The sequence below is a fragment of the Sminthopsis crassicaudata genome, chromosome 1 (genome assembly GCF_048593235.1).
Source record: "Sminthopsis crassicaudata isolate SCR6 chromosome 1, ASM4859323v1, whole genome shotgun sequence".
NCBI lineage: Eukaryota > Metazoa > Chordata > Mammalia > Dasyuromorphia > Dasyuridae > Sminthopsis > Sminthopsis crassicaudata.
Genome location: NC_133617.1, coordinates 672,422,689 through 672,442,759, shown reverse-complemented (window position 1 = coordinate 672,442,759; position 20,071 = coordinate 672,422,689). Strand labels below are relative to the sequence as shown.

At 41.3% G+C, this 20,071-nt stretch overlaps 1 protein-coding gene across 3 annotated transcripts in view; it reads right to left on the bottom strand.

The window, feature by feature from the left end:
• Positions 1-809: 809 nt before the first annotated feature.
• The window catches only part of MAPKAPK3 (MAPK activated protein kinase 3), a 90,432-nt gene continuing 71,170 nt past the window's right edge, over positions 810-20,071 (bottom strand). For all 3 annotated transcript variants that reach the window (XM_074283354.1, XM_074283353.1, XM_074283355.1), the window contains 8 exons: positions 16,227-16,291; positions 15,374-15,453; positions 14,151-14,274; positions 8,790-8,865; positions 7,476-7,600; positions 3,191-3,276; positions 2,467-2,547; positions 810-1,608 (listed from right to left, as the gene is read on the bottom strand). In XM_074283354.1, the coding sequence (XP_074139455.1) occupies positions 1,456-1,608; positions 2,467-2,547; positions 3,191-3,276; positions 7,476-7,600; positions 8,790-8,865; positions 14,151-14,274; positions 15,374-15,453; positions 16,227-16,291 (790 nt within the window). In that variant the 3' untranslated portion in view covers positions 810-1,455. The remainder of the gene's footprint in view (positions 1,609-2,466; positions 2,548-3,190; positions 3,277-7,475; positions 7,601-8,789; positions 8,866-14,150; positions 14,275-15,373; positions 15,454-16,226; positions 16,292-20,071) is intronic.

Here is a 20,071-nt window from a genome sequence, read left to right as displayed (position 1 = left end):
ACAGGGTTACTGTAGTCCTGGTAAACCCACAACTTCAAGAGGAGTGAAGAATCATCTGGGATAATCTGAGACCAGGGTAAGGCAAGAGGGCTACAATGGAGGCCTCTTCTCTTAGATTTTCTTCTACCTGAAAGTGTCCTTTGAGGCAGGTTGGGCTGGTTAAGTGTTAGAGATATAACAGAGGAAAAGCAAGCAGCCATCCTCCCCCCCACAACAGCCACCAGCTTCCTCCTCTCTCCAACCAACAGTTCCAAACAATGTGAAGAGAATGAGCATGGCTTGAAGAGAAATTCTGCAAAGGTTTTAAGAGAAAAAGGGGAAGGAGGGATAGAGAAAGAAAGGAAGCTGAGAGGGATATGAAGTGACCACCCATTCAGAAATCATGGATCTCAGGCAGCACTCAGGCTGTCTCTGTCATTGGGCAAGGTGTCAACTCTGTTCTAGGGCCACTGCGCAGTCTAGATCCCTTCTCTATCTGATAGTTTCCTCATCTTCATGGCAGGGAGGGGACAGGAAAAAGGATAGAACAGTGAAATTTGGAACTTTAGCTTCCAAAGTGGATTTAGTGTGGTTAGGAAAACCTATAAAAATGAAAAAGGGGGGAGAGAGAGAGAGAGAGAGAGAGAGAGAGAGAGAGAGAGAGAGAGAGAGAGAGAGAGAGAGAGAGAAGAAGAAGAAGAAGAAGAAGAAGAAGAAGAAGAAGAAGGAGGAGGAGGAGGAGGAGGAGGAGGAGGAGGAGGAGGAGGAGGAGGAGGAGGAGGAGGAGGAGGAGGAGGAGGAGGAGGAGGAGGAGGAGGAGGAGGAGGAGGAGGAGGAGGAGGAGGAGGAGGAGGAGGAGGAGGAGGAGGAGGAGGAGGAGGAGGAGGAGGAGGAGGAGGAAAAGAAGGAAAAGGAGAAGATGAAAGCCACATCTTAATTAGCTCCAGCTCCTCAAGATATTTTGCTTTGCAAAGATATTTCAAAGGTTCCTTTCTCCTTGAGGGGATACCTAGGGAGTAATGAAGGCACTAACATGAGAATATTAAGTCCCTTCCAAAGACCCTGGAGAACAGCCACCCCACCCAACACCAAATAACTAACTCTTGCTGCTACAAACAAAAAAGACCAACTAAAAACTTTGACCCAACCCTCTCCCTCTTGCCTTGGTGTATGGCTAAAGCTGTGGAGTCCCAAATACCATCATTATCGCCACAATTTTTAAGTCCCATACCACACTTTGTAAAACTAAAAAAAAACATTTTCACTTAAAAGGTCAAATGCCTTAAAACCTAATTGTCCTGAGTCTTGGCAGAAATCTAAATCTCTCCTTGCTCTGCTCCTGCCAGGCCTGGCTCACAACACTGCAAGGCCCAGCCCGAGTCATGCCCCAAATGATGGGGAGGATAAAGTTGGTCGCTGGGCTGCTAGACATCACTCAGTGTCCCTGGCCCCTAAGTCCTCAGGCCTCTCTTCTCCTTATTGGTTGTTGCAGCCTGTAGATGATGTGGAACCACCAGCCTGCTTCTTTCGTCGCTTGTTAAGGAGCCGGTTGTTAGAGGTTTTCAAGTCTTTGATTTTCACCTGGTCGTAATCTACCCGCATAGTGGCCAGGGCACTGGTCATCTCTTCCTGCAGTCAGGAGACAGAGATGGATAGGGGAAATGGGTATACTTTATACTGTATTAAACAAATTAGTAAGAAAGTTTTTTTTTTAATTAATGAAAAGCTATCTTTTTCTCTCTTGTTCAAAAAGAAAAACAAAACCTTTGCTAAAAATGTGCATAATCTAGCAAAATAAAATCCTAAACTGACCATGTGCTCCCAAAAGCCTCAATCTGCATTCTTAGTCCATCACCTCTCTGTTAGGAGGCAGGTAGCACAGACTGGCTAAACCAAGATCTTGTATTGTGGATTCATATGAATTTAGATAGTAAGGGTTGAAGGAGAAACACAGCTTAAATCTGTGCTCAGTATATGAAAACTTAAAAATGTGTAGTAACATGCATTTGAAGTCTCTGAAATCTGAATCTCTTCTCTGGTAGGTCTTTTCCCTGGATATCGTATGACATGGCTGATCTCTGGCCAATGGTCAGCCAATGTTTGTCTGTGATTTCAGCAATGGCATCACTTACTCTCTGCTGGCTCCTTGGGGCAGGGAGCATCTCCCTTTTGTGTTTGTATATTTAGCACTTAGCTTAGTGCCTGACACACAGTAAACTCTAAATAAATGTTTATTGATTGACTGATTGATTGGCTGTTCTGGGCTGGATACTGATGTTCTTTTTCTCAATTTATGCTATCACAACAATCTCCCAGTCTGGCTCTAGGCCTTCAGCAATTACCTAGAGTTGAGAAACCCCACCCAGACTCCTAAGAGCCTCAGACAAATCCACCGACTAAAGCCTTGTTATTAGCTTAGGATACAGGAGGCCCAGCCCTTCCCCTTCAAAGCGCTTTTTCCTTGGGGGGTAGTGAGGAGAAACAGACCTTCACTTCATCCCAGTGGTCTTTGTCTTCCTGCAGGACTCGGGCAGTGTGAAGAGGGGTTTGTGGTACCACCATTGATTGCTGGAAAAATCAGAGCACATGGATTGTCTAAGCTGGAAGAGAACTCTGAAGAATCTGTTCACCCCCTTTATTTCACACAGTGGAGGCCAGGAAGTGATTTGCCCAACATCCTATAGCCTGTGGGTAGAGAGACTAGTAGGAAACTCAGACTTCCTATTTTCTTGGGATGGAATTCTTTCTACTGTAACCCTCTCACACCATGTTTATTAATCCAACTTCCTCTTTTAAGCATAGGCTAGGGAAGGTCAGACCAATACCTGCTATTTCTCAATTTGGGTCTTTGGTGTTTGCCCCAGTGGAAGGAAAAACTTAGGGACTTCTGCTCAGCTCTTGGGGTTGCTAAACCTCTTAACTTCCCCATTAACTAGGCCCTCCCATATGGGATTCAATATGCAAGGATGCTTGGGGCTTATTAACAATACTCAGAAGACTGAGCATGACTGCATTCATTCCTCCCTCTCTGAGATCAAGCCTCATGTTCTCCTCCCTTGGCCAAAGTGTGGGGCCCCTGTTCCTGGTCCCAGAATACAGGAGGATGCTAGTCTTTCTCTTTTTTGCTGTGAAGTGAACAGGGATCTCTCAGCCTAGGGATGAGTACTCAAGAGTGTTTTGAGTCACTCCCTTGATGAAAGAATGAACTCACATTAATCCAAGGATGGTTCATAAACTGAGTAATGGTCATTCTTTCGGTAGGTTCTGTCTTTAGCAAGAGTCGGATCAGTTGCTTGGCTGGGAGAAAAGATAAGACAAAAAAGGTGATGTGTGTGTGTATATGAGAGAGAGAGAGAGAGAGAGAGAGAGAGAGAGAGAGAGAGAGAGAGAGAGAGAGAGAGACAGAGAGACAGAGAGACAGAGAGACAGAGACAGAGAGACAGAGACAGAGAGACAGAGACAGAGACAGAGAAAGACAGAATTGAAAGGAAGAGAGGAAAAAAGAGAGGATAGATGAGTAAATGTGAGAGAGCAAAGAAAAGAGGAGAGAGAAGGAAAGAAGAGGCCAGAGAGAAAAGGAAGAAAGAAGAAAGGAGAAGAGAAAGAAGAAAACAGTGAAAAGAGAATGAAAGAAAAGGGGTAAAAAGGAAAGAAGAGAAAATTTATTCATCAACATTTCTATATTGTACAAGCCAAGTTCTCCTTTTCCTCCTCCAAAGAGCCCTCCTTGCTGGGAAACTTCTCGGAAGGAGGGATAACAATGAAAACTCATAACATTAGTGATCAGATCAAGTATAATCAACTTTCACATGTGAATTATTTGCAGAAAATCTTTAACTTCTAGCCAGTCTGTCTTCTTCCCAGTCTAGTGGGGAAAATCTGCCTTGCATGAATACTTTCAAAGTCTATTGATTGGATCAAAAAAGCCAATCCTCTTTTAGTCAATAATCCTATAATACAGTCTCAGAAGAAAAATCTATGATCTCAGTATGACCCCCCCCTCCTTGCTCTAGATCACCTTTATATCTTCTTACCTGACCCTTACTTCCCTTGAAAGTCAAGGTAATTTGAGAACCACTATCTACTCAGGGTGTACACCGGGGCTTCTCACGAGAAAGAGACATGGGACGCACACACATGCACAATGAGGGAGGAGACTGGATTTGGAGAGACTTAGATTTGCTAAGGATCATGGAGCCAGCTGGGCTGACTTAAGGGACAGCTGTCCTCTCCTTGCTCTCCCAACAGGGTAAGGCAGTGTTAGATTAAGGATGGCAGTGTCCAAGGTTTCCCCTAGCAACTCCAATGCCTTACTTCCATGGGAGGGAAGAGAGATTAGACAAAAGCCTCTGACTTTGGCTCAAGTACAGAATGCCAAAGTGTATCCAAGAATATCATATCTGGGAAACCCCTTAGACACTATTCTGACTCCTTCATATAACAGAGTACCAAAGTGAGAACAGGGGTGGGAAAATAGCAAGTTAGTGGCTGAACTGGGACTAGAACCCAGGGCTTTTTTCCACCATGACTCTAGTAAAGTACCATTGTCTCAGCCTTTGATGATTCCTACATAGGCACCAAAACTATTCACTTATGCATGTTTTTTTATATGGCCAAATAAATGCTCTTAGTTATAACACAGTTCTGGTTTAGCCTCATGTTGAGTGCTTTCCCTAGAAAATAAATTTTATAAAGTCAGTCAGTCTAGAAAGTTGCCATGAATTGAGATCTGACCCCCCAGCCCCCAATCAGCTGTATTATTGAAGGGGCCCTGCTGCCCCACTGAACCATGAACAGGATTAAGCCTGTGCCCCAGTTCTATTGCCAGAAAACAAGGGATAAATACTACCCTGCATTTCTATAGTGCTTTATACTTTCCAAACAAAGTTCTTTCCCATCTATTACCTCTTTTGATCCTTACAACACCCCTATAAGGTGAGGTGGGACAGTGTTGTTGTTCAGTCATTTCAATTATATCCATATCTTTGTGACCCCATTTGGGGTTTTCTTGGCAAAGATACTGAAGTGGTTTGCCATTTCCTTCTCTAGCTCACTTTATAGATGAGGAAACTGAGGCAAGTAGGGTTAAATACTTGCCCAGGGTCATGAAACTCGTAATTATCTGGGGCTGCATTTAAACTCAGGTCTTCCTGACTCCAGGTCAGACACTCTATCCCCTGGGCCACCTACCCAGATGCTAGGCAGACAGAGGCAGGTATTTTAGTGGGAAAAAGCACAAGACCACTCAATTGTTAATGCTTTCTCCCTCCTAGAATCACCTTGTTTTAATTTATCTGCTTTTACATTGTATCCCCTGATGTTTTTATCTTTGAATTCCCAGTGCCTTGTACATAGCAGGTGCTTTTTGAAACTGAAATTCAAACCCCAGCTTTCCATGAAATAGCTCTGTGAGCTCAGCCAATTGTAAAAGCGTAGTCTTTGTAAAAGAGAGGGTTGGACTAGATGGTTTTTGTGGTCCCTTACAGCCCCAACTCTCTATAATCTATTACTGCATTTATCAGATGAGGAAAATGAGACCCAGAGAGAGAGGAAGCTACATGTCCAGCCACCCAATGAGCTGGAATTGAGAAACAGGTGTTCTGCCTGCCTGGCGGCATTTCCACTCCACCCTGCTGCTTCTCTATTTTTAGTTGGCATCTTAGGTGGCTGTTCTGGTTTTAAATGGAAACCACTGGTCCCTATAGTCCTTGGGGAAGGGCAGTGCCCACCAGACCACATTCTCCCCCCCAGGTTCAGAATATTACAGCTGCTGCTCTTCCCCCAGTGACCAGCCTGGGTTTTGGGGGAAGGGAGAGACTGAGCCTTTGGCCCCAGATTTTTATTTAGCTTCAGTGGCAGTTCAAATGGAGAGAAGAATATGGCCTGTGGGTTATTTCAGCAGAGTGTTCCCATTAAATTAGACCGTACCTTATGCTCTTCAAGGGCTAAATAAGACATCTTGCCTGTAAAAAACTCATCTTTTTCTCCAGGGCATTCAATATCCCCTTTCCCCAACCCAACAGTCTCAAAAGAGAGAAACTTAACTCAAAGAAAAAAGTCATCAATTTACTCCTAGATAACTGATTTACTGTGAGAGTTATGAAAGCTTATTAAATCAGAACCTTCCCCCCCCCTAAAAAAAATGCAGCAGTCCAGTCCCTTAAGGAGATAGGACTTTTAACATTTATATCATGGCTTTGTCACTAACTTGCTATGTGATCCTGGATAAATCCCTTTCTCTGTGCCTAAGCTTTCTCCTGTGAAAAATGAGGGGACTGACCTAGATGATGCTTTGAGGTATGCAGAGAGCTCTGCTAACAAATTCCTTATGAGGTAAGCAGAGCAAACCTAACCTCTAGTTTACAGTTGAGAAAACTGAGTCTTTGTGATTTATCCTGGTCACGGTGTCTGAATGACCATGGCATGCTGCTTCTACATCTTTCCAGTAATCCCATTCTGGGATTACCATCTTTTCAGGCATTAAGGTCTGCCACTCTGATTGCCTTCTCCCTCATTCCCAGTCCCAGAGCTGATCGATCTGTTGTAGATCCCGCCTCAGCAGCATGTTAGAAATTTGTCAGACTTCTTTCTATTAGCAAGACTACCAGTGCCAGCCCTCATCACATCTGCCTTGGACTACTGCAGCAGCTCCTTCACTGCCCCTCTGCCTGCAATCTCTCCCCTCTCCAACACATCCTCCACAGGGCTGCCAAGGGGATAGTCCTAGAGCATGGCTCTAACTGTGTCACTCCCTGCTCGAGAAGGTTCAGGGATTTCCTAGTGTTTCTAGAAACTCCATTGTTTGCCATTAAAACCCTTCACAATTGTGAACAATTCTATTTGTCTTTCCAGAATTATTTCCCCCCAAAGAGGTGCAAGTCAGAAAGCTTCCTTTCAGATTTAAAAACAGGAGCTATCTCTTATATGAGATCTTTTCTGATCCTTGTTGTTGTTAAATGTCCCTCCCCTCACCCAACATCTTTGTATTTAATATCTATTTAATATTGACTTATGTATATTTTGGTCCTTTCTACCTCCCAGTAGGATATAAACTTCTTCAAGGCAGGGACTTTGCATTTTTATCATATTTTCAGAATCTAGCACAATGCCCTGCACATAAGAAATGCTTATTATAAGTTTGTTGGATAATCTCATCATTTCCACATTATGGGAGCAAAGCATTACAGTGGATAAAGTTTTAGGCCTGGAGTCCTAAATTCAAATCTGGCTATAGATACTAACTATCTATTATTTTAGACAAGTCATCTCAGTCTCAATTTCCTCATCTATAAAACAGGGATAATGACAGCACCAATCTTGCATTATGAGATAATTATAAAGCATGTAGCATGGTATCTATTACAAAATAAGTGCTATATGAGTATTAGCTAGCGTGATTAAGATCCTTATAACTATAACCATTAGTAGCATGTATCAAGAAGAGAGAGAGAGTGAATGCATTTTATAGAGAGATGAGATGCAGCAGAGGGTCATACCTTCTTCTGAGACATCAGACCACTCAGGATTGGGAAATCCATACTGCCCCATTCGAATCCTTCTCTTCATTCCAGGGGAAATGGCTTGGCCAGTATTGGAATAGAATGGAGGGAAGCCACAAAGACTATGGGAAAAGCGAATGCAAATGTTAAGTTTTATCTTTGTGGGGTTATTAGTGAGGGATTAGGTTGGGATATTAGTGAGGACAGGGAAGGAATAATACCGACATACCTGATCTACGGCCCCTTCCATAGGTGGCCCACCCAACAAAGAGTATTTAAATAGCCACAGGAAAGGGGTAGATGGATGAGACCAGAAATAAGATCCCTAAAGAGTAATATGAACATTTTGAGATTAGGCTTGTTTTCTTTGGCCCCAGAGAGCTGAACAAGGAGTATCTGGATGAGATTTCAAAGTAGTGAGACTTAATATCTAAGAAGAAACTTCCAACCAATGAGAGCTGTCTGAAAATGGAGACAGACGGTTCCCCAGCATTGGAGGTCTTAGAGCAGAGGCTGAAAGTCCATTCTTTGGGAATGCTGCATAAGGGATTCTGCTGAGGGGCGGGTTGGGTTGAATGTCCAGAGGCCCCTTCCTGCTCTGCATCCTGAGATTTTGGTCACTGAGAAGCTAAGAATTCCACAAATCATACAACAGTTTATCAGCTGGACAGGAGCTGAGAGGTCATTTAATATAAGACCCTCGAGGAAATTAAGCCCAGTGAGGTGAGGTGACTGGCATTATTAGGTCATACAGGTGGCCAACTGCGATCTGAATCCAAGTCCTGTGACTCCCAATTCAGTACTCTTAGAGACGGTGAATAGAATCCCAGGATGCGAACACGTATTCAATCTATTTCTTGGAGCAGGGGAGCACAAATGAGGCTCGTTTATTTGGGGAGGGTTTTATGGCATTAAGCACTGGGAAACTGAGAAAGGTTTTCCACCTTTATTACCTCAATTATTATGTAGTCTTATTCTCTCATTTTACAAATAGGAGAAATGAAGAAAAGACACTGAGATATCACCCTGCTCATTTGGAATACAGACAGAAATAGGACGTAGACCTTTCTGACTCCAGGACTTTCTGACTCCTTTCTGACTCAGGCATGATGCCTGAGGCTATAGCAAACCATTACCTAGTTCAAAGTTAGGAAGAAAAAGAAGAAAGAAGAGGGAAGTGGGGGAGAAATGGGGAGAAGAAAAGAAAGGAAAGGCAAGAAAAAGGAGGAGAGAAAGAGAGGGAAAGGAAAACTGTTGGATAAGGGAAACTCATACCAAGTGGAAACCCCCAGAGCTACTTCCCATACTCACAGGATATACATGATAACCCCAAGTGACCACATGTCACATGACTTGTCATACTTCTCAGGACCCAGCACTTCAGGAGCTAGAAGGAAACAAAACCAAAAGGATGTTTTGTGACCCTGCATCCCACACATGCCAGAAAAGCACTCTTGCAATGGGAAAAGCTGTCCTTGAGGACACAAACTCCTATTACAGACAGCCAGCCAGATCCTTGGTCATCTTTTTTGACCTCAGGGTCCTAAAGTATGAATAAATAAAGAGAGGTCAGGGTTGGCTCCCTCAGCTGATCACATAACATGCCACATAACTTTCAATAACTATTTACATTTTTCTCCTGTATTTAGAAGCAGTTATGATTTAGGGGAAACAACACAGGATTTAGAATCAGAATGGCAGCTAGCATTTCTATGGCATGTTAAATGGCAAAGTTTTCTATTTATTATTTCATATGATTCTTACAACAATCTGAGGAGGTTGATGTTATTATTATCTCCATTTTACCAGATGAGGAAACTGAGGCAGGCAGAGAATAAGTGACTAGGCAAAGATCACACAGCTAGTAAGTGTCTAAAGCAGAATCAAACTGGGGTCTTCCTGATTCTACATCTAGCACTCCATCTATGTCTTACCCCTCAGAAAACTAGATCCTCTTTATTACCTATACAACTTTGGACAAGTGGCTCTCCTTTCCAAGCCTCAATTTCTTCACCTATAAAATAACATTAGAATTGCCCATCCTTTCCAGCTTACAGGGATGCTATAAGCTCCAAAGGAGGTCCAAAGGAATCCTAATAGACTTTGGATAGTAAATGCCATCTGAAACCAGGAAACCTGGAGGAGAATGTAAAGCAACATATGTTATATTCACTTCTTTTTTTTTTTTTTTTTTTAATCTCTCCCATGGTTTTTCCCATTTGCTCTTATTTTTCTCTCCTAACATAATTCATAAAGCAATGTGTATTAAAAATAAATAAAAAGAAGATTTAAAGAAAGATCCAAAGGAAGTAATAATATACATAGCCTGATTTACAAACTGTCAAGTGCTACATAATGTCAAGAGAATCACAGTGTTGTTCTTCTATTCTAATTTGTATTATATTTATATATGTTCGTATATCTCCTCTATCAGACCATAAGCTTGTTGAAGGCAAGAAATGAATCCAATTTAATTTTCTCCTGCTTCCCAACAGGGATCCAGTGCACTGTGCATATCAAGTGTCTAATATCTGCTGATTAATTTGCTGAATTAATGAATAAGAGCATCCAGAGGAATTGATGAAGACACTAAACTAGATTCAAGTGGGAAACTTGTTTTAGGCCCATGCAGTGTCTCTCACTATTGCCAAATTTATGCAAAAATAGGGAAGGGGGAAAAATAGGTTTAAATATAGACCCAGTCTCCTCTGCTCAGATAAGTGGCTCAGTTGGAAGGTGCTGCCAAGAACCGTCTGTTGGGGCTGGCTGACAAGAAGCAAGCTTTCCTCCAGTGTAAGAGGGATTCCAGCTGATGTGCCAAGCAGTTGAGGGGGAAGGTAGAAGGCAGAGATGACCCAGAGGAAGGTGGGAGTGCTAACTGGTCAGGAAGGCTCTTACCCACATGCCCACAGGTTCTGTGGGTGAGTGGTGGGGGTCAGTAGAGAAAGGGCAAAGGAATTTAAGTTCACGTGATCTTAATTTATAAAACCCAGTCCCCTAATCTAACCTAGTAAATTTGGATTCCAAGTCAGAGAATGTAAATTCTGTGTCACTAATGTGAATTTTTGAACCAAATGAAATAAATAACTCCCATTTCTAAGACACTTTTAAGGTTTACAAGCATTTTTACCCTTTTGTGATAAGCAATATTATCATCCCTATTTATCACATAAGCTATTTAATAAAAAGGTGATAAGGCAAAGAGAAGAATAGCCTCTCAGTATATGTAATTTTCTGAGACTATAAATTATAAGTGACTTCTCAGTCTGCATCTTCAAGGGGTTCTCATACTCTTCCAGCTCCTCCATGGATGAAATCTTAGGTAAGGCCTAAGGGTGGGAAATAAGTTGAAGCTTGGAGGTGTGCAGGGGAGTACACCCAAGTCCATCCAGCAAAGAGATAGAGGCTGTCCTCCAACCCAGGATTTCTGACTCCCATCTCTTCTTTGCATTTTGCTGCTTTTTGAGGAAGCCAGCAGGTCTTTGTAACTCTGGGAGGGCTCTTTGAGCCTGAGGTAACATTAGAGAAGATGTTTTGGAAGAACATGCTCCATGAAAGACAAAATCTGAAGAACCTTTAGGAAATTCTTTTGCAAGGAGAAGAAATCAATAATACACAGCAAAAGCCCCTCATCTATCTGTTCAGTAAAGTGGGGTCTTCTGTGAAGAAGCTTTTACTCCAGAGAGACTTGATTGTCTTTTTATAACTGAATTTTTTTCAAGCCAATCAATAAATTGCTTCATCAAGCAGCCTATGACTGACCACTTAGAGCGAGCACACCTGCCCCCATATCTATTACATATGGGTTATACAGAATTTTCAGAGCTGGTACCCAGAGAGAATTTCATAATAATGTTGAGAGGGCTGAGAATGTTATATTCATTCAACTGCTAAGAAAACAGATTCAGAAAAGGGTAAGAGATTTACTTGGCACATAGCAAATAATCATCAGAGTAGAGATTTGAATCCAGAAGCTAAGTGGCACAATGGATAAAGTGCCTGCCCTGGAATCAGCAAGATTCATCTTCCCAAGTTCAAATCTGGCCTGGGGAGAGCCCGGGCAAGTCACTTAACCTTGTTTGCCTCAGTTTCCTCATCTGGAAATGAGCTGGAGAAGGAAATGGCAAACCACTCCAGTATCTTTGCCAAGAAAACCACAAATAAGACGGTCACAAAGAATAATAACAAAACTCCTGGCTCCTAATTTATGCTCCCCAACCCCAAATATTAGAAAAATTACATTCAATAGACCAAATCAACACTAGGAAAAGTTAAGATCTGGGATCTGAGAAAAGTGACATCTTTTCCTAAGACTCAAAAGCAAAGACAGAAATGCCCAAACATTGAATCATGATCTCTCCAAATATCAATGGATCTGAAAAGAATGAGTGGGTGTTGAGGGGATGGGAAAAGCCTGCTGTTCAAAAAGTCAGAGTTGAGGCTGAGGCCCCTGAAACTTTGTGCTTCCCTTTCCCCCTCCCACCCACCCTATTGAGAATGTGCCTCATGAAAAAGAACCATTAAGGTTTCAAAGTTACAAAGACCTCAGTTGCCCAAGCTTTCAACACAAATGCAGAAGCAGAGCTGCTCAGGCTTTTCTCTGCAGCATGACTATGGACTAAGTCATTGCCACAGCCCACAAAAACTGCCCAGTAGATTAGAAGAGAAGAAAAAGAAGAGTCTGCTCCTTGTCATGAAAAGAATACTGAAGAAGAAATCAGGAGTCTGGGGGTCCAGTCGTGATTCTACTGCTAGATAGATAAATAACCTTAAGCATTCTCCCCCATCTGTCATTCTTGTTTTCCCCATCTCTTCTCACCACCAAAATGAGTTTCCTGCCCAGGTCTTATTTTAGGTAGAATCCGGTGTGTTTTTCCATAATATAAATTTCAGGCAGGAATTTAAAAGTATGAAAAACACATCCCAAGTTTGGTGTTAACCCTTTTGGCTGATGGGATTCTTTTACCACATTTCAAAAGTGTGACTCAGAGCCAGGATTTTTCATTATTTGTTTTCCAATTACAGTCCTAGTGACAGACTGTGTCTGTTTTCTGAGGACCAGCCCTGCTAAGTGAGGAGAAGCTCAACATCAGAAAGCTGGCCATTTAGTAATAAATTCTTTGGCTACAGCAACCCATGAACCCGAGAAAGCTCCCAACAGCTTTTAGGCTGGAGTAGCCCTCTGCTGATGTGAAAGTGATGGTGGCAAAAAAGGGGATGGGACAAAGAATGCTAAGAATGTTATGGCTCTAGACTGTCTAAACACTAATCCAACAACTGGCACGCTAAATGTGAGATTTGTCCAATAAAGAAAAACTAAAGTGATCATATCAACCTTGACATTCTCACTCTCAGCATAACAAGGAGATAAAAAAGAAGTTGCTGAAAAATGAGAAGATGGCTTCTGCTTGGAATTAAAGATAAAAAATATGGGAGGAATTGATTTTACCACATGTGCAGGGACAACAAAGCATGAAACATCATTTCATGGGTCATTCAGTTCATCTCTAGCACCCCAATACAAAGTATAAAGAAGTAATAAGAGTACAAAAAAAGAAAAAAATGCAGGAAGAGAAGTACTTCAGACCAAGTACACAGACAGATGACCAAACTGAGGCCATTTGCATCAAGTCTGCTCATTCTATCTGGGCCATGCATCTTAGATGGATAGGTTTTAAAGCTGGTTCAGGAGAATGCAAATCTCAGTCACATAAAAGGGATTGTCAATTTGGGGAAGTTCCAAGATCCCAAACTTCCCTTTCAAACTAACGTCCATATTTTCAGCACTCTTCTTTAGGTAATGCTATAAGACTTAAAATCATGTACTTTCACCATCTCCAAAGCATTAGTTGCAGGTTATCCAAAGACCTACAACAAGATGAAAAGTCATTCCTGGAAAGAATGCAGGATATTACCAATAAGTAGGATAAAAGATCTCACCCAAGAAATGTATGACTGGAAAAAAGGCAGTGGTATGGGACAGAGACAAGATTGTTTGCATGCGTTATTGGTATTCCACGTGAAGGCTCCCAAAAGAGAGTTTATGGGAAGATATGATCAAAGATTTCTTAGGATGAAAAGATGTGAATGGTTTTAGATCTGCTATGATAGAGGAAGAACCTAAATGAGTCAGAATACCAATTTGCTGAAGTGTTTTAAATCATAGGAGTCAAGTATGGGGAAACTTTTCTAGAATTTCTTGAAGACAGAACTTGGATGTTTAACCACTTGACCACCCCATGATGGATTGTAACTGCAATACTTGTGGCATTTGCTTAGCACCAAGACAGCAGTGGGGAGAAGGCAGAGACAGGTCAAGGAGATGAAGCTTTTGTTCCTCAGAGAAGTCCAGAGAAGAGCTGGTCCCCTTTGCCTTAGTTTTGGGGGAAGAGAAGATATATTGAAGACACATTCTTGGATACAGAATAGTAATGGATGTAGAGTCAGAAGACTCTGCTTCATATTCTGATTCAGCTGTTTACCACTTCTATGACCAATGCATGTGAATTCTCTGGCTCTCACCTAGTCATCTCATCTGTAAAATTAGGGAGCTAGATTATAGGGGCTCCAAGTTCTCTTCCAATTTTAAAACCTAGGATCTCACATCTATTCCATGAATTTTCTTCTCCTTGGTAGTAGGGATTGGTAGGGAGTTGGCTCCTTGGGACTCACCCACATAATAGGGAGTGTAGCAGGGTGTCTGGAGGGCATTCTGAGTGGTCTCCTTGGCAAACCCAAAGTCTGTGAGCTTGAGCACTGAGTCTTTCCCTTTGGAAGTATAGAGTAGATTTTCTGGCTGTGACAAGAAAGAAAAAACAATGATGTAACACATTTCAAGGGAGCAATGGGGTCCCATCATAGATCCTCCCATCAGGATGGAAAGAAAATAGATGAAAATTTACTTATCCTCGTGAATATGAGCTTGAGCCCCTGCTGGATATCATTCATCAATATTTACTTCTCTCCATTCCCCTAAAGCCACAATTAATAATGGCCAGCCCTTCACAAAGTCAGCTCTATTCTTACCCAGTCTACCTCCAGTCTTTGACTCAAGTGCATAAGAGGTTAGCTACCAATATGAGGCAGCACCTATTATGAAGAAGAGCATAGGAGAGAGATTCAGAGAGAAGTTTAGGACAAGGAGCTATTATCCAAGGGCAGGGGCAATCGGGGAAGGATTCCTGGACATGAGATGTTAGCTAAACATTACAGGAAAATAAGATTTAGAGCAGTAAAAAGAAGGGCACCACAAGCAGGTAAATGGAGAAAGTGAAGATACAGAAGTGGGAAAAGTGATGTGAATGGGAATGGGGAGCAGTAAATAGATCAATTTGGTCGGAACAGAGGATACCTTGAACTGTAGCAAGAGATAAGGTTGGTTAGTGTTCTGTGAGGTACAAGTAGGCTATTGCTATGGAATTCTTGTACTTACAATGTAATGTTGTGAATTAGAGTAATCTGTGAACTCCTAGAGAATTTTTATAAACACTATACTGTGTAATTCCCCTAGGATGTAGCAGAGTTCTCTGCACATAAATGATTGCTGAATTGGATTGAACGGGACTCATATTATGAAGGACTTTGTTCATTGAAAGATTTTGGATTTTATCCTGTGAGTCACAGAGAACCACAAAAGTTTTGTGAATGAGAGGTCCTGTGCTGCTTCCCAGGGCTATCCTCAAGGTGACAAAAATCTATCATCTCTTGCTTCTATGTCTGCCAATAGAGAATATGCTAAACTTCTCTGGTGGCTGGTAAGTCTAAATATGAAGCCCATACCAACCTCCGACCTTGAGAGGGTTGAGCCAGTTCCAGGGCTCCTCCAGCAGTTGGCACATTGTACCAACCATCAGGGTTCTCTGAGTCTGGCACCACTGAAGTTAGGGAGCTCTCACCTTGACGTCCCTATGAGCAATGTTCATGGCATGCAGGTACTGGATGGCTGTACCAATGTCCCTCATGATTTCCGACGCCTCTGGAGATATAAATGTGTCAGTTTGATTCAATTTATGAAATGTCCAGGTTAAATTCAGTTCCTTGTGTCCCCCAATCCTTCAAAATCCCAGTATTATGATAGGGAAACCCAACCTACCCAGACCAACAGAAAAACTATCCAAATTGGTCGAATGAAAGTTAGCTCCAGATCCTGTCTCTAAGTCTATGAGCCAAAGGCCAGATAAGACCCTTCAAAGGCATGGTTCAGATGCCTGCTAGAACATATTTAAGGATTTCACAGAAATGTATATTTACTATCAAGTAGACGTGAAATGGAGTTCCCCCTGGGTAAGTCCCTAGAATGGCCCTTGGTGGGGTATTAATTCCATAGTCCCTTTGACCCAGAAACCTCATTCTGATGAGAACCCCCAAATGGAGCTTTTGGGGAGGCCAAGGATGCTTTCATAATAAAGGAATGAGCAACAAACACCCAATCTTTCCCCAAACTCCCTTGGAGAAGTTTGTCCCCCAGGAATATATCTAAACTTCTCCCAAGCCCATACCTTTTCAGATCAAAAGGGTCTGAAGAATAGCATGGGCTGAAATAATAAGATAAGAGAATTTGGGTCCAGAAGACCCAGAAGGGATATTGGATAAATGTTGTTTTGACTTTTTTCTCCTCTGCATTTTAGAGGAAAAGAAAAGATGGGAGGAAAGTGGTTCACTCTGGCCTGAAAGTCAGAACTTTGAAGGGCAGTCAAAAACTGGCACTTGCCATAGACTTTCCTGGGAGGCCTGTCAGATGTCTCATACCTCTCTCTGTGAAAGCCTGGTCGCCTCGCTCCTGGATCCTGCTAAAAAGCTCACCACCTTCCATGCTGCAAGAGAGGGTGGATCCATCATTGAAGGCCAAGAAAGCTGAGAGCAGGAGTATTCTATGCCTTTTGTTTTGTGTCTTTGTTCTGTTCTCTCTGTCTCTGTCTGTATGTCTTTCTGTGTGCTTCTTTGTCTCTCTCCCTTTTCTTTCCTCTATTCTTCTCAGCAAAAGACAGGCCCCAGGGAACAGTGGCCTCCAGGGTCAATGCTCCACTGCCACTGGAGAGAAGTTGAGAACCTCAGGCTCAGGGACAGAAGATTGAGAGCATCTTGAGCCTGCTCTGACAAGCAGTCCATTTTCTCTTCCATTAATACTCAAACACTTGGGGCGCACATTTCTTTTAGATTACAAAATCCTGCATCACAAACTGTCTTTTTGACATTTCAAACCGGAGATTTCAGAGACATCTCAAACTCAATGTATTCGAGAATGGCTGAAACCACAGAGGGCACTAACATCTTTTCAGGCAGCCAGGTGACAAAGTCAAAGTACATCTCTGACTTGTCATTTTCACTCATCTCACATATTAAATTATTTGCCAAATGTTGTCATTCCTTGTAATTCTTGTGCATGTTTTCTTATTTCTACTCACAAGTTTCCATTTTACTTTCCCCATGGCGATCCATACTCCACACAATCACCAAAATGATTTCCTAAAATCCAAATACACATCACTATACTACCCAATAAACCTCCAGTGGCTTCCTATCATTTCCAGGTAAGATCTAAATAAAGGCTTGAAATTTAAGACCCTTTATAAGATGAATTCTTCCTATCTTTCCATCATTCTTACATATTACCACCTTTTCTGCTTTCTACAATCCAGTCATATTGGCGACTTGGTGTTCCTTATATATAAGGTTCCATTTCCTATCTGTCCATCCTCCATGATTAGAATGTTCTCTCTTCTCACTTCAGCCTCTTAGAATCCCTAGTTTTCTGCAGAAAGCTTTTCTTGGTCTCCTTCTCCCTTTTTCAAAATGACATTTCCCTCTCAGGGTTAACCTGTATTTACTTTGTATGTATCTTGGATATTTCCATATATGAATGTCACTGGATGTAAGCTCCCTGATGTCAGGGGCTGTATTCAGTTTTTCTTTGCTAGAATTCATCATGGAGCCTGGAACATAGTAGGCACTTAATAAATGCTTGTTGATAGATTAATTTTCATCTTTCTTCCTTTCAAATGCTTTCAACATGTAAATACAACTCACCAACACTTGCTAAGGGATCTGAAGGGGCAGAGCTGATTGAAATTGGATTAAGAACTCAGTGAGAGTGGTAGAAAAAGAAGTGGGTGAAAAAGGAGAGAGGAAAGAAGACACACAATATGTAGGAAACAAGAGAATGAAGAACATGGGAAAAGCAGAAAAATGAGGAAGGATAATGACAGTGAGGCTGGTGGGGTGGTAGATTAGTGGGGGAAGTGGGGAAGATTGAGAAAGTTGAAAGCCAGGCAAGAGCTAAGAAAGAAGTTAGTCCAACAAATCATGAATGAATCATAGACTTGAGGACAAAATGTCAAGTCCAGCTAGGTCAATCCATAACTGAACCAAAATTCTCTACAACATACTCAACAACCTCTGTTTAAAGATTTCCAGATAAAGGAGAACCATTAACCATGGAGGCACCTTATTTCAGTCTGGAATAAGGGTTAATTCTTTAAAAGTTTTTCTTACATCATATATCCTTTTGCATTTTTCATCCATAACTCAATTCCTACTTCTAAAACAAAATAGAACAAATCAAGTCAATTCCTCCTCCATACAACTGCCCTTTCAACACCTAAAGGCAACTCTCATCTCTCGAGACAAGAATTCTTTTCTCCTGGGTAAACACTGTCAGTTCTTCAACTGATCATCATGTGCCATGAACTGGAGACCCTCCGCTCTGCTGGTTACCTTTGCTTATCTCAGTTTAAGGAATGTCCTTCCTACATTGGGGTGCCTGGAATAGAACATAACATTCTAGATATTGGCAGAATACAGCAATGCTGGACACTATTCCTCTTTTTTACAGAGATGTCTCTGTAATCTCCGGTTTGAAATGTCAAAAAGACAGTTTGTGATGCAGGATTTTGTAATCTAAAAGAAATGTGCGCCCCAAGTGTTTGAGAACAGATGTTATTAATGGGAAAAACATTTCTTTTTTACATTTAAACCAAATACTTTAGTATTCTTGTATGAAACAGAAACTGATGAAAAATTTAGAAAGGAAGAAGTTAATGTTTGGGAAATGTATATGTTTGGCTTGACACATTGTTGCAGGCTAAATTCTTGTGAAGGCTTTGAAATTCTCTCTCCTTTGAATAGTGGCAACTCCCATCACATCAGAGTATTGAACAGATCTATACAGAAAAACCAGATTAGGAGATCTCCTGAAGTAACTTAAGTAACATTTTACTACCACAATGAAAAGAGTAGTGGAAAGTCTAAAAGGATTTGTACTTGAAGATTTCCAGTTAGCAGGACATTATGTAGCAGATTCTATAGGCAAAGCTATTTCAAATCTGTTACAATTTGGAAAACTGTCATGTAGCTGAGCCTAGCCAGAGATGTTGAATACCCTTCTTCATAGCAATGGCACAGTGTGGGGATGGGCCAGCTAGACTGGAAGTCAGTAAGATGGCTTCTTTCTTTTAATTCCCATTTTCCAGGAAAAGTGGTATCTAACCAAGCCTCCCCATTTTGATTTTCAAGCCCAAGCTTAATACTTTACATTCATCCCTGTTAAATTTAATCTTCTTTGACTGAACATAATGTTTATGGATTCTATATCATATAATAAGTGCCTGGCCTACCTTTGAATCATGTGCAGATCTGATAAGCATCTCATTGTGTCTTTATCCAAGTTATAGAAAAAAGAGTTGAATAGCATAGGATCAAGTAAAGATCCCTGTGACTTTTCACCAAAGATCTTCCAATATGACTTTGAAAAACCAATGACTACTCTTCAATCTATTTCACATATCTCTACCCTTCCACCTGTACCCCATAAGAATAACATGCAACGTCTTATGAAAGGTTCTGCTAAAATCTAGGCAAGCTACAATCGATGTCATTCCTCTAGGCTCCCAATCTAGTGAATCTTTATGAAAAAGGAGGTAACACCACTGTGATATGACTTATTTTGGATGAGAGCAAGCTGGCTTGACAATTTCTTTCTTTTCTGGGTGTCTCTTAATTATCCATTTAATAATATGTTCTAGAGGGAAAAAAATTATATACAAGGGTTCTGATAAAGGCCTCATCTCTAAAATATATAGAGAATTGATTCAAATTTATAAGAATACAAACCATTCTCCAACTGATAAATGATCAAAGGATATGAACAGAGAATTTTCAGATGAAGAAATTAAAGCCATTTCTAGTCATATAAAAATGCTCTAAATATCTATTGATTAGAGAAAAGCAAATTAAGCAATCTGAGGTAGTAGTACATACCCTCAGATTGGCTAAGCTGACAGGAAAAGATAATGATAAATGCTGGAGGGGATAGGGGAGAATTGGGACGTTAATACATTGTTGATGGAGTTGAGAAATGATCCAGCCTTCTGAACAGCAATCTGGAACTAGGTCCAAAAATCTATCAAACTGTGCATATTCTTTGATTTAGCAGTATTTCTACTAGATCTGTATTCCAAAGAGATCATAAAAAAGGGAAAAGGACATGTACAAAAATGTGTGTGTGCCTTTTTGTAGTGGCAAGGAACTGGAAACTGGGTGAATGAGGAATATTACTGCTTTATAAAAAATGATCAGCAGGATGATTTCAGAAAGGT